Source organism: Sphaerodactylus townsendi, linkage group LG04 (assembly GCF_021028975.2).
Source record: "Sphaerodactylus townsendi isolate TG3544 linkage group LG04, MPM_Stown_v2.3, whole genome shotgun sequence".
Classification (NCBI taxonomy): Eukaryota; Metazoa; Chordata; class Lepidosauria; order Squamata; family Sphaerodactylidae; genus Sphaerodactylus; species Sphaerodactylus townsendi.
In genome coordinates, this window is record NC_059428.1 from 71,344,260 (window position 1) to 71,359,339 (window position 15,080).

The 15,080-nt window shown below is 42.7% G+C and overlaps 1 protein-coding gene across 1 annotated transcript in view; it reads left to right on the forward strand.

Moving 5' to 3' along the window:
• The first annotated feature begins 3,830 nt into the window (after positions 1–3,830).
• PDXK (pyridoxal kinase) overlaps positions 3,831–15,080 on the forward strand; it is a 58,653-nt gene continuing 47,403 nt past the window's right edge. The window contains exon 1 of the mRNA XM_048492804.1: positions 3,831–4,410. Coding sequence (XP_048348761.1) covers positions 4,315–4,410 — 96 coding nt within the window. The 5' untranslated portion in view covers positions 3,831–4,314. The remainder of the gene's footprint in view (positions 4,411–15,080) is intronic.

Genomic DNA, 15,080 nt, shown 5'->3' on the forward strand with positions numbered 1-15,080 from the left:
ATTCCGTCAGGTCATGCAAATGGATTATAATAATTTCCACCAAAAGGTAATCTTGACGACAATATCAGTTTTCAATAACTTGCTTTCTGTTAGGAGTCAAAGACATTTTTCTCATTGACGGTTTCTTAGCAACATGGCCTAATTTAATACTGTTTGGAGAGGACATTTTGTTTGACAGTGAAGAACGGCTGTGTGACCTTCTCAACTAATATGTTGTTTGAATATTTTTACACTGTAAATGTTATTTTTTTATCAAATGGGTTAACTAACAATACAATCCTAAACAGCCACACCCTCTAAACCACATTTAGTGGACAGACGGAGAAGGATGTAACTTTGTTAAGGATTGCACTGTAAATTCTTCATTGAAATAACTCAAAACATTATTTAGTTGTTCTGAGAAACATGAACTTAACAAGAATGTCAACTTTAAATTTTACTGTTTAAATTTTGCACTCCTCCCTCCCGTATACAGATCATGGGAAGGTACTTCTACTGCTCCCTGTTTATCTTCTATTGCTCTCCCTAAATTTCACTTGGCCTTTTCTAGAGTCCATTTTGATGCCTCTCCCTTGACTATACTATCTTGAAGATTTCATAAAATACCATTTGAGTCACATCGCTGCCTCTGCAACATAGGGGGTATTGTGAACAATCACATATTTTTCATATTCTTCAGATTTCTTGAATTCTAATGCAATGACAGCTGTTTCATGCTGTCATGCATGAATTTTGCTAATTAAAAGTGCTAATACATAGTCAATGCAAATATATGTTTCAAAAACTATGTTTATTTGGATACCTGGTACAGAAAGCTCTCAATTTAGACTGAATTTTCATCAGTGTGTAATCAGATTGCAAATTTTCAGGTGATATAATCCAAATCTATTCTCATTTAGTTTTGTAATATTAAGCATGTTTGCCCAGACAACCTTTTGAGTTCAATGAGACATGATACCTAGCACATATATTTAGAATTTAGGCTGATCATAAGAAGAAATTCCTATTGATTTCAGGGTGACTTACTTCCAAGTAAATGGGCACAGAAATGTATCTTTAGTAATATTAGCCAAATTTCATTTCCCGCTTTTTCCATGTTCTCTGAACTGTGAACTATATTGTTTGTGTTTGTGTACATGCCATTAAGCCATTTCTGACTTACGGTGACCATATGGCGATCCACCACATGGTGAACACCTTGTATGTACTCAGTCATGGTAAAACAAAACTTGTCTAGAACTACTATTGTTACTTGAATTGATGGTCTGCCTTCCAATCATTAATTTGTGGAATGAGAAAAATAGAAGGTGGCTTAGCGAGAGGTGGACAAAAGCAGGATTCTCCACCAGTGTATACCTGAATCCTTCTTAGGAGATTAGACCCAGGGATTTTATTAAACTATAAAGAATGATTACAATCAACCAAAATGTTTCAACCATACAGAGCCTAAGAAAATAGAGTGGAGTGCTGAGAGGATTTGGTTCAGGTGGTATGTTGCCTATCTTAGAAGATCAATGAGAGGAGAGTAATGCAGTAATTCTGGCAGGAGACCCATTGTTCTACAGGTTACATTCCATTAAAGTTGTGGGGAGGAATTATGAGGTTAGTGTTGGAATCAGCCCTCTTAGCTGCCAGCTGTCTTCTGCTTGGACTCCAATTTGTCCCTGCTAGAGCTATTTTTTGAACCAAGCCTTTGCATTAAATATACATGGAGGGGCATTATAATCTTTGTAACTGCTTCTAAGGATCATGAGAATGTCTGACCACTAACACTACCGTCTAATATAATATATGGTGACAATGTGGCACACATGTTGAATGATATAGCAGCAGGTTTTCCTTTCATGCAAAAACTGGACCTTAGTTTGTTTTGGAGTACTGCCAAATAGTATTTCTTCTATTGTACATGGACAGTGATGAGTGTATTGAAGCAACCATTTTATATAGTGAGAAATACTTAGTTAGTTATTTCACTTAAAAATTGTTGATACTGTGAATTGTATAACTGCTACATAAGCAAGAAGTCTGTGTTGAAGAGCAACAGTTTTGAACATCCGCTGCAAGGTAGCTGCTTTTGCTGAGGTGTATACACACTAGTTATTGACATGTGTATCAGAGGAGAGCATATTATGAAGCAGCTTCTACTTGGAATCTATTCTTGTGGCTATTCTATGTGTATTGCATATGCTGTATTGGGGACTTTTTTAGACAGAGAGCTATTTGAGTATTTTTGTTAAAAAGCAGGTTATAAATTTAAAATAGAATGCATAATGTGTGCAAGATGCTTTTTAATAGAATAATGTGTGGACTATTTGTTAGAGCATATGAAACATCCAACTTGCCTAGTGCACTGTCTCCTCCTTGGAAGCTCATAAAAAGAGCAAGATGGAGAAAGTTACCCTCTTTGCCCCTATTTCCAGTAGAGAGAATGATTCTGCCTCTGAACATGGAAGTTCCCTTGCACACCACAGATAGTAGCCATTGATATTGTATGTCCATGCAACTGACATTCTAGTGAATGAATGCTGGTCTGTCACTAAAATCCAAAGAGTGGAAAGGAGCAAATGTAATCTAGTTGACTAAGGAAAACAGGATAATGGCCAAGACAGTCCTTTGTTCTTATCCAGAATGGCTTTCCCTGTTCCCATATCATTGTCTATCCAATGTGAGACTTCTTACTGCTCAACAGCCAATATGTATTGTTGGGTATGTGCTTTTGCAGAAGCCCCTTTGCACTGTACATATGTAGTGCCCAAATGTCTCATCGGTTTTGCATGTAGGAGTATTTCTGTTTCTTTGGACATGGAGCAGGGCAATCAGTGATGCTAGCCTCAAAGTGAGACCTAGGGATCCCATGAAATTACAACGCATCTCCAGACTACAGAGATCAGCTCCCCTGGAGAAAATGAACGCTTTGGAGGATAAAGTCTATACAGCATTGTATCCCAGTGAGATCTTGGTCCTCCCCAAACACAATCTCCAAATCTCCAGAAGTTTCCCATCCTGGATCTGGCAACCCTACCCTCCATTCCCCATGAGTGGGCGGGGGTTGGCAGGCAACCCTAAGGACAATGACTGTCTCAACAGAAAGATAATTTCCAGGTACCCTACATCTATGATCAACCCAGTGTTGGAAGCCCAAGCTTAGGAAGGAAAGAAGAGACATTAGCTTCGTTTTCTGGCCCTGGAAGTGCAGTTTTTAACTGCAAGGCCATGGCCATATGATCAATCCAAGACATAGCCTACCCGTGATAAGAGATTTGAGGTGGCATAATTCTGAAGTACAATGGACTGTACCACGTCAGGCTATAGTTGAAGAGGACAGCATTTCCATGCTTCCCTGCGAAAAAACTCCTGCAAATTAAAAACCTGACACATCAGGCAGGCAGATGATGGCTTCACCCCCTTCAAACGTTGGATTAGTGTCCCATTTACAGGACAATATAACAGTACTCCCTCCCCTCCAGGCTGAAGTGAAACCGTCCACTCAACCTTGTAACCACTCATTCCCATGTCGTGCAAGCTTTTTGCACTACAGAGCGAAAATGGCATTTTTCTTCCAAACTATTACACATCGATTGGGACGATAATACGCGCGGGGTGGTGGTGGTGGGGGACTGCATCTTGCAAGCGTGAGCCCGACCCCAGAAACGCTGCTTGGTCTGGTGTATTGTTACTCCTCACGGGTCGCTGGGCAGCGTGCGGCTCTGGCGGCGTTGTCGTGACTAAGCACTCTTGTACGTGCGGGGAGCCCCGCATTCTGGGTGTTCCAGCGTGAGACGCTTTTATTCCGTGGGCAACTGCGTGGGTGCCAATGCTGGGGGCGATTAGAGGAGATGCCATGAGGGCGGCTCGTTGGGCACGCCGGCAAGCAAGCACCGGGGGAGGAGCGGGGGGCTCACTTCGCCCTCCCTCCTCTGCTTCCTTCGCCGAGGGTAACTCGGGGACCGCCTGCCCGCCCCATGCGGGCGCCTCTCCCGCCTCCTGCTGGGCCTTGGGCGGCGTGTGCGGGTTCCTTTAAATGGCTTCAGCCAGAGCTGCCGCTGCCGCTGCTGCCTGCTCAGTCTCGGCTGTGATGTAAGAAGAGACTTTAGGTGTCTGCGCCGATCGCCTGACTTCCTCCAGCCCTTCTCCTCGGCTGCCGCTTTCCCTCGCCGTCCTTGGCTGCCCCGCTGCTGGGTGGAGGTGCTGAGCAGCCTCCGCAAGCCGGTCCCGACCTTCTTTCCCTGCCGAGCTCCGGCGGCTGCTGCAGGCGCCCTTGGCCAGGGCAAAGCGCGCGGCTCCTCTCTGCGCTCAGCCTTGGGGCGCGCAGGCATGGAGAAGAAGGAGGAGGAGTGCAGGGTGCTCTCGATCCAGAGCCATGTCGTGCGCGGCTACGTGGGCAACAGGGCGGCTGCCTTCCCCCTGCAGGTAGGTGGAGAGCAAGAGGACTGCTTAAGGGACGAACGAGGGCTCCGGGCGGCATTCTTGCCCACCTTCTTCCTCGCCACTTTGCAGCGCTTTCCCGCGCGCATCCTGGAGAGCGCCCGGGCAGGATGATAGTCGTAAGTGGCGGATTGCTCGCTGTGCCACTTCGCAAGCGGCCTGGCGACCCGCTTAACGGAAAGGCTGCTCTACCCCTGCCTAGAAGGAGCTGTGGGGTTTAGGCGCGCTGGCATTTTTTAACCCCCCCCCCCCTTTTAGGGCAAAGCTTTGCGAAGGTGAACTTGTACTTAGGAAGCGCTTACGTCGGACTGAGAGAGTTCAGGGCAAAGAAAGCTCTCGCCTCTTTACTGTGAATGGCATTTTTGTGCCTTCAGGCCGGTTCTGCTCCATAGCAGTGCCTGATGAGAAATGTACTTGGGGCCGAATGCAACAGCCCTTCTAAGTTCTGGAGGACATTGGAAGATGTCAGGGTCACGCTGACCGTAAGGACGATCTTTTTCAGCCTACTTTTAAACACAGCCTAAAAGCTTTCCAAGATTAACAGAACAGTTGCGTGAAGCTCAGTGGGTGATTCTTCAAAGAGCTGTAACATTAGAACAAATCTGGATAAAATATTTTAAAATTTGAAATCTGGTTATCTTCCTTCAGCAACTATTGTTTTATCTTGTTCTGTTCCTGTAGTTGTGCTGTTGATTAAGCAAAGAAACGGACTGGTGTGTTATTACGCTCAGGAAAAATTTATATATTTTTAAAATATATTATTAGAAAAATGTAAGAAACCACTTTTATGGCATGGGGAGGCAGTGAATGGATTTATGGGACATTATAGTCCCAGGTGGATCAGATTCTCCCCCAAGATACTGTCCAGCATGTTTCAGCATGTACCTTCAAAGCTTTTTGAAGGAACAAAATGAGTTACATATAACAAATGCTACATTGCACTTGGTATATTTTGTTCTTTATTCACAAAATATGGTGATAATAATAATCAAATCTAATAATCTAGCTCACAACCAATAATTTTCTAAACTAGAACTAAATTCACACTTGCCACAAACTTTTCAGCACCTTGTATAAACGGGAAAAACCCCAAAGCATTTTCTAGGGTATGTGTATAATGTTTCTACCATATGTGCTTTTTATTGATTGATGTTCAAGTAGCAAAGTTGGTTTACCTTCACATTCAAAATTTGGTTTCTCTTCAAAGCATATGTAATTTTGGTGTACTAGTTCAGCTGAGCACAAGTTCGTGGTGCCATTGCAGGTACTGAACACATGCCCAGTTGGGATATTTGGGTATCTTTCTACTGGTTACTTATGCTAATAGGGAGGGATAATATTTTCAGTGTGTCTGTTTTTCAAGATGCCTTGACCTGGATAGGCCAGGCTAGCCCAGTCTCATCAGATCTTGGAAGCTAAGCAAAGTTAGCCTTGGTTACTACTCGGATGGGAGACCATCAAGAAGTTTAAGGTTGCTATCAAAGAAAGGCAGTGGCAAACCACCTTTGATAGCTTCTGGCCTTGAAAATCTTATGGGGTTGCCATAAGTAGGCTGCAACATGATGGCACTTTTGATCACCCATTTTTCTTTAGATAAAAATAGCAATTTTAATAAATTTTAAAGTGTTTTTAGATCAGTAAGGTGAATGACCATGTAAAGCTTATCATGAAGCATTTATTTGATGTCGCAGGTCAGCACTGTTTATAGAAGTTGGAAATAGAATATATAGTTATCTTGAGTCAATTTTAGACAGGCACTGTTCAGTTGGAGCAGAGTGACAACAGAGGGTGGCAGCTTCTATTGCAAATAGCAGCAAAATATTCGTAATAGATTAATTTTTAAAAATCTATGGAAAGGTCTAACTCTGTCTAGGATTGCACTATTAGAGAGTTGCCACATCAGTATGCATTTTCTTGCCTTAACCTGTGTATATATCTCAGTTCTTTTGGTGAACTAGGATTTTTGACTGATAGGTTATGTGGGGGTCCCCAACTTTTTTGAGTCTATGGGAACATTTGGAACTCTGACATGGCGTAGTTGGTGGGGCAACAAGATGACTGCCACAAGATGGCTGCTGCAGGAGATGGAGCCGGCCACAGAATGATTTCCACAGTTTTACTTTGGTAACATAGCGTAGATCCTTGTGCTGTGGTGGCAGCTGCCTCCAAAGCAACATTTTTTTAAAAATCTGCACAGCCAAACAGAATCATTGCTAAACAGAGGCCCTTCCTGGATTCACCCACTTCCTAAAAAATTGATGGTGGGTGCCATGGCACCCATGGGCACCATATTGGGAACCTCTGGGTTAATCTTTGAGTTGAACATCATTGCACGTTATCTTCTTGCTGCTACTAGGGCTGATCTTCTGGAATTCATTCTAAGCTATCATTATGATGAAATGTCACCAGGAGAAAGTTGATATGGTGAAGATTAAGTATTTTACAGTAATTCTAGGGAGGGTTTTTAAAATATTTCTTGGTACTCTGGCAAGGCTGATAGGCATTTTGCATTTCTTGCCATAGATTATCCAATGAAATATGAGAGGTCTAAAAGTCCATTTGTACTAACAGAGTTTTAAAATGACTCAGGCATGAGATGAAAATAGTGTATTTCTGGTTATCAGTGACAGTGCTACCAAATAGTTGGCTGTGTCACTCTGACAAGCACTGCTCCCACGTTGATGATGGAACTGCAGGGGGAGCAGAGAGGGAATCACAAATTGAACAACAAATTGTAGCCTGTGACAATTGATTTATAGCTTATGTCCTCCTGATTTCACTTTGCCAACAGCCACTTGGCTTCAGCATTTTAACTGCAGAATAAGCCGTTGCTACTGATCAAAATGCACCCAATGTTCCTTTGTTTGCTTTTTCCATATGACCACTAAGGTCCCTGAGTATAAGAAAGACTAACCCAGATGTTCCCATGTAATCTGTAGTGTCTGTTACTTTAAACCAGGGGTCTTCAAACTACGGCCCTCCTGATGTTCATGGACTACAATTCCCATCAGCCCTGTCATTGGGCCATGCTGGCAGGGGCTGATGGGAATTGTAGTCCGTGAACATCTGGAGGGCTGTAGTTTGAAGACCCCTGCTTTAAACAAAGTAGTTTAAAAGATACAAAAATGTAGGCTATTGGAAAGCAAATTTCCCCTGATTTACGGTACTTTAAAATAGGAGACCATTCAAGGATTGCAAAGGCTACTAGACATGAGATTGAAAGTTGTACTTTAAATCCATTTTGGAGAGATCATAGCACAAAATAAGAATTACCATAGGAAATGATAATTATACGCATTGATATAACTGAATTTCAAGTTTATAGAGATGTTGCACAAGTTGTCTAGTTAATCCTTGTGACAAGAATATGGTAAAACAAGTCAATATTGTTATCTCTGTACTTCAGATATGGCTATGTAGCTGTTGTAGCTTGCCCAAGACCACTTACTTAGTTGCTGACTGAGATGATACTTTAGCCAGGAAACTCTCAGCCAACACTCCTTGTCATTATTGCATCAATTCCTTTTTCTAGAATCTTAATCTATCCCCTTTTCTACAATGTAAGTAGTTAACCCTATTCACAAATGTGTTACTGATTCAGATGTCTCTACTGATGGAATGAGTTCAACAATATTTCACTGAAGCCTTGACTATCAGTAATGTCCTCTCAAGCATCTTTCCAGATTCTTCTGGTTGCCATTTTGAACAATTGTGAATGAAATACAGGCAAAACTAGTTTCCCCTAAATAGTCTACACATTTCATTAAGATTTTGCTTTATTTATTTTCTCTGAATGACTTATAAGAATTTTGAGGGTTATTATTATTACTGATAGGAAGACACATGGGTTGAAAATTTGCTCTAGATGTTGCTGCTTTATAGGGGGAAGGAAGAAGAGTTTTTTTTTTCAACAGAGGGTAATCATCATGCAAGTCAGTGCTAAAGCAGACGTCAGAGCATGCCAGTATATGCTGTGATGCAATGTAGAAGCTGTGAAGCTAATCTGTGCTCTGTAGTGGCAGCTGTTTTTGATAGCTGAGGTAAGTAGTCTTTCTACACAGCGGAGGCTCTGCAGGCTAAATTGCCCTGAATCAGAAATGAGAGATGTTTCAGCGTTCTGACTCATGCTGACGTTTCACCTCTATTTATAGAAGGACATGAAAACTGTTTTGAAAATCAAAGTGAACTGTAGTAAAGAAGTTTTTAAAAAAATGTTAAGATATGAGAAGCTCATGTTTGTAGCCAACTGAAGGTGAAAAAGTATAAATTAAAACCAGTGTCTATGACTGAACAAACATATTGCTAAGATCAGAAATCAGTACTTTACGTAATCTAAGACTGTTTTCTTGCCCCCTATGTTGTATAGAATTTTGTATACACATACACACATTATCCCAAGCTTGGGTACTGGACAGTCTAGGAAGAATAAAAGGTGACATGAGGAAATAGCTTAAAGTTTAACATCTGACCTTGTTACAAAATGATATGTTTATTTACAATGCAGCAAAGAAGCTAAATATGATGGTGTTTGATCAGTAGCTTTGTAGTTTTCAAGACACAGAATCTTCACACAGTTTCTAAACTATGACAGTATTTGGTTATTATAAAACAGCATGCAGTTTACCATGATAATGCCTTATCATGCTTTATGGGTATTAGCAGTATGTGTCATAAATCTGCCAGCACAGGGAAGATCAAACTCTCTCTTTTTATTTTAGTTATTTTAGTTCACATCAGCACCTTAGGTTAAAAATGCAGTAACTGCCATCCCATGTTGAAAGTCAAATGGGAAAATACACCTTGGTTCTACTAATCAAGCAAAGGTGACCTAGGGAATTTGGCATCCAAAACTCTGAGCATGGCTACACAGCACTGATTCCTCATCTCATCTGCCTTTTTCCTCTTATCAGTGATGGAAATTGGGATTGCAAGTTATAATGCCCTCTGTTGCCCAATGAGAAAGTGTAGGAAAGTAAGCAAATGACAGGCATGTGCCTATTTGCTCACTTGTTGGCTCTCTGGGTGAACTACAGCAGTGGTGAGGAGCTGCCACTACCATGTGCTTATTTAGTCTCCTGCTTCCTCTCTGGGAAAGTGAGCAGATGGTAGGGAGGAGAAATTAGGGTTACCAACAGGCCAGGAGAAAAATGGCCTGGTCTTTAACAGATATGTTGTAATTTACAGGATTTGTTGTTTCCTTCCATGTAAGGAAAGCATTATTCACTCATTTCTACACAGTAGGCCTTACTAAAGGGATAGAATAGTCTTGTTCAGGCCTGTTAGTGACCCGAGGAGGAGGAGCCAAGGAAGGGTCTTCTCTTGAATGAGTCTTGCCAAAGATGCTGTAAAATTTATATCTTGCCTTATAGCAGGAGCCTGGTGGCTAACTAATTTGGAGGATAGTGGCTTTACTGAATTCAAAGGAAGGCACTTTCTTTACAAATCTTCAGTTTGAAAAAATGGCTTCATGGATGCTATCCTTTTGTAGCATCAAATGTTTATGCTTAATACAGTAATAGAGGTACTTCCATAAGGGTTCAGGCATTCAGAGAAAGAAACTTCAACCAATATTCCTAAGCAGTTTACAGATGTTATGCTTTTATTATCTGATATATATCTGAACAGTTGCTTTAAATATAGCTTCAGGTTTTCATTTTCTGTTTCGAATAAGGCGGTTGGCTCAGCTGATCTCCCAAGGTAACTTTGGCTGTGGGGTGAAACAAACAGGAAGTAGGGAAAAGCTCTTAGAAATTAAGACCAAACTAGGTAGGATATTGGCAGACCCTAATTGTGTCCCTCTTGTTCATATACAAGGTGGGTGGTAGAGCCCAATTTTAAAACCAGGTGCTGTTGCCCATATGCTTTTCTCATCTGCTGATTTCTGATATAACTGAGCTGAACCTGGAAGAAAAGCACCTGTCAGGAAAGGCTTTAGGGTAATAATGGCAGACACAAGGGGGGGGGGGCATGCTTTCTTCACCTGTGCACTCACTTTGTGGCTACAACTTAGACCACCTGCCCCACACCCTCTTGGGCCTCCAGGAAACCAGGTACTATCAAACAAAACACAACACTCTCCAATGGCCAATGTAGTAAATCAAATGCAGATAAATATAATCTGATAGGAAGTGCAACAGTGTAGTACAAACATACAAACTCCAGGAAACCAGTCCAGGACACCCCAGAACAGGAACCTCATCTGTGGTAGAAATCTAGAGGCAATTAGCACTATTCCTGTTCTAGTAGGATTGTGTAGCACAGTGATGGCGAACCTTTTCGAGACCGAGTGCCCAAATTGCAACCCAAACCCCACTTATTTATCGCAAAGTGCCAACACGGCAATTTAACCTGAATACTGAGGTTTTAGTTTAGAAAAAACGGTTGGCTCCGAGGCATGCGTTACTCAGGAGTAAGCTTGGTGGTAGTCGATGGGTTTGCTTTGAAGCAACCATGGAACTCTTCAAATCACAACCCTAGGAGCGTTTACTCAGAAGCAAGCCCCGTTGCCAGCAACCGAGCTTACTCCCAGGTAAAGGATCACGCTTTAGTTCTTCACATGAAAATCAGTGGGGTTTAACAGCGCTTAACAGGGTCACACTGCTTCCCCAAAACTAGGTCTTAGGTTTGATGCTAATAATCGAGCCCAGCGGCCCAGGCCAGCCTAAATGTGTGTGTGGGGGGGCAATTTCCCCCCCACATGATGAACTCTGCGCGTGCCCACAGAGAGGGCTCTGAGTGCCATCTCTGGCACCCGTGCCATAGGTTCGCCACCACTGGTGTAGCATAAGAACCAGTGCAGCAGATAAAATTGGAATTGGAATTGAGATACCACTCACAGCCTCTCAGAGGTCAAGTGAGAGGTCCAGGCCACTGTGCTAAGGTAGGTTAATAATAATATGCCCATGAGTCTGGTATTTCTATCTCATAAGTATGCTGGAATTAATTTCTTCTGGTCTTGCTAAATTCTGGTGGTTTCTTAATCATATGTAGACAAATCGTCTCTGTGTGTGGGAGCAGCCTAACATCAAAGTGATAATCCATGACAGAATTTGTGACACATTAATTTTTTTCTCAACATTTTTGATTGTCGTAGAAGGAACATCTGTTTAGTATTAACTGCATTCTTGGCCAAATGTGGATTAGAAATGTCCATAGTCCAGATATCCAAGTACACTGTAGCTTTGTTCTTAATATATGTCCCTAGACATAAGAACAGTACAATCTTTGGAATTTGTAATACAGACTATTATCCTTTAAATGCTGTGAGTTCTCCATGTATTAAAGATCACAAATATGTACCTTTGTGTTGCTTTTTCACTGTATGTCCCAATAAATACCGGTATCTTTTAAAACAAAAAGGGGGAGAGATAATTGTTTTATAAGCCCACACTCTGAGAACAGGATGAAGTGTGATGGATCAGGCTACACTGTCACCCAAAAGTCTTCCCGCAGGTCTCGTTGGCACAGCTACCACTTCCCTACACACATCCATCTGGATCAACTACTTAAGAGGGGCCATTGGTACTCATCAGAGGGTGACCCCCTCTCCTTGTTTCCGTCAGGCTTGGATTCTGGGGCAGAGGCTGCTTCCATAAGGGAGCTTAAAAAGTGTAAAAGCAACAGTAACGAGTGGATGAAGATGGCATCTTTACACCTTGTTGCTGTGCACTCACTCCTAATGCTGTTCCCCTGCTTCATCCTTCTCCCTGTTACTGTCTGTCCTCCTTGTACAGAAGTGGGGAGTTTAGCCTTTCCATCCTGGTGGCACAGCTAGCCTGCTCCCTGATCTAACGGTTGTGGGCAGAGCTTCCACACAGAAGTTTGGCCTCTGGCCACCCCTATTTTCCTTGTTTAAATCAGGTCGGAGGAGGTTTTTCTCAGGAAGCCTGACCCATGCTAAGAATGAAAGTGATGTTATACAGAAACTCCTAACAATGCATTGCATGCTACTCTCTGTCCAGGGGGGGAGGGGGGGATCTCTGTAGAAGCAAGTTTGAAGTTGACATTTACTATTAAGGAAAAGTTGTGGATGCACATACTTCTGCATAGTTTCATTTGTGTTTGCTAGAGTAACGTAGCAAGCAGTGTAGCTGAATCATTCTTAATATGAAGTTAAACTCCATTGCCAGGAAGCATAGGATTGGACCCTTGGATGTATTGGTTTTTCAAGAAGCAGATCAACATGCTGTTCACATATTGTTTTTGAAGCTGCACTGGATTTCAGAAGCAGTTTGCTGATGGGGTAGTGGGCTGCTGTTCCAGAAAAACAAGTGTAAAGTTCAGTTGAGTGGATGGAAGTGTTTGTATGTTTCTAACCAGTCCTAAAGCCAACAACTGTGTTTTCATGATGTTCACACTTTCAGATGTGATGTTTTCATTTGGGCCACATTTTACTTTCTGTTAACATATGCTGAGCAAGCCCCTGTTGAGACTCTTTGGACTATTATGATCCTCTGAAGGTCACAATGGAATATATGAATCAGCACTTGTTTCTACTACTAAGTTCTGAAATAACGAACACAATACCCGTTCCCACTGTGATGCATTATTGCTGCCTTGCTTGTATCTGTAAGACAATTGCCTATTCACTGTAATGCATTATTATCCAGGCAATATATCTCCAGAATCTTAATGAGTTTTCTGTGCATCACTGTATTCAATTCTCTCAAATAAGCCTGAACCATGTAGTTCCACTATATCAGTCTGATGCACTATGTTAAATAATGGAGAACAAAAGATATTAAATTACGTTGGACCAACTTGTGATTAGTTGACCTATGCTGCCCATTTATGTTCTGCTGTTCAGATTACTCTTATTTTAAAACAGTTTACCTGAGATGAAATTAGCATAGCATGGGTGAAAAGTTTGTCTGGCTCATTTTTCCTTCTCTTAGACCATTTGTGCACAGGGCTTCCCCTTGAGGCAAGCCCACCTTCACTTCGGGGAAGATTTTCAATTATGCAACAAGATTTGCGACATTTGCCCCCCCCCCCCCTTTAGCTCTTAACACCTGAGTCCTTCTACCTAATAGGACTCGCCACTCCCTCCCTCTTAGGGGAGGATTTAAAATTAGGGTATTTGGACGCCTCTTATTATTCTACTGCTGTTTTTTAAAGGTTTTAACCATATTTATTTGTACTGAGATTCATGTTGTACACCGCCCAGAGCCCCTTGGGATGGGGCGGTATAAAAGTTTAAATAATAAATAAATAAATAAATTATCTGAGTTTGATTTTCATTTACACAACTGTTACAACGTGACTGCACTTCTGATGAATGGAAGGATGGGTTTTCCCAATGTGGGCAAACTCCAACCTTTTCCTCTATTTCTCTGGGAATCTGAACTTGAATGAGTGCGCCATGCCTGCCTCGGGTTCCTTCCCCCACTTTCCCCTCCAACAGAGCAGTGTGTTCCTCCATTTCTCTGTCCACTCTCCACCTATTCTGCTGCCAGTTCCCTCATTTCCCTCCCAGCATTCCTCATTTGGTTGCTACTATTGTTGCATCCGTACAATGAGCAAATGCACAATCCCAAAATCTTCAATCTGTACCTTCTGTGGCCATTTGTATGTTCTTTTCTCTGTTTTCCCCATATCCATGGGCATCCCCTCCCATGTTTGCAAGACTGGATCCCCCCCCCTCATGCTTGATCTTGGTTTTGCAAAGGGGAGGGGAGAGAGAGCCAACAGGGTGCTTGTGAAGATGGATAGAGTTCTCTCCCCATTTGCAAGGCTGGATCCTGGCTTTGTAAATATTTGGAAGGCGGTGTTAGGGCTCAGCCTGGTCTGAATGGGAACCCCGGGAGGAAGACTCAGATAGAGAAGAGGGGACAGTGTTGGTTTCAGAATCTCAGGCACTACCTGTAGATGCAGAGACTGAGCAGCAAGAAGTTCCTGCAGGACCAGGTCCCCAGGCTCAGGCATCCCAGCCAGGTCCCAGCTCTGAGATTCCCCAGCAAGAGCTTAGCTCTGAGACTCTTCAGCCCCTTGATACAGAGCCAGAGGTGGCCCAGACCGCTCCTTCCCCTCCCCCCCTATCTCCAGAGTCCCAGAAGCTATGCAGGTGGAGACTACGTGCTAGCTTACAGCAAAGGAGATGCAGCAGCAGGTTAGCAGCTATGGGGCAAGCTAGAGTAGATGCAGTGTCTTTTCAGGAGCCAATTTGAGTAACCCAGCTGCAAGAGGTTATTGCACAAGGGAATGGTAGGCTGGCTATAAAAGAAGAAGAGTTTGGATTTATATCCCCCCTTTCTCTTCTGTAGGATACTCAAAGGGGTTTACAATCTCCTTGCCCTTCCCCCCTCACAACAAAAATCATGTGAGGTAGGTGGGGCTGAGAGAGCTCAGAAGAACTGTGACTAGCCCAAGATCACCCAGCTGGCGTGTGTGGGAGTGCACAGGCTAATCTGAATTCCCCAGATAAGCCTCCACAGCTCAGGCGGCAATCAAACTTGTCGAGTTTCCGCAGGGTCTGCAAAATGGACCTGTTCCGACAGGCATTTGACCAGCCAGGCTGAAATGTGCTTCCATCACCCCAGCTTCCGGTGGACGAGGGTGGGGGGTAGGGAGGGTTTTTATCGCCACCTGGGTTTTTTATAAATCTGGGACATGGTTTTATAATGAATTTTCTTGGTTTTAATGCTATATATATTGTT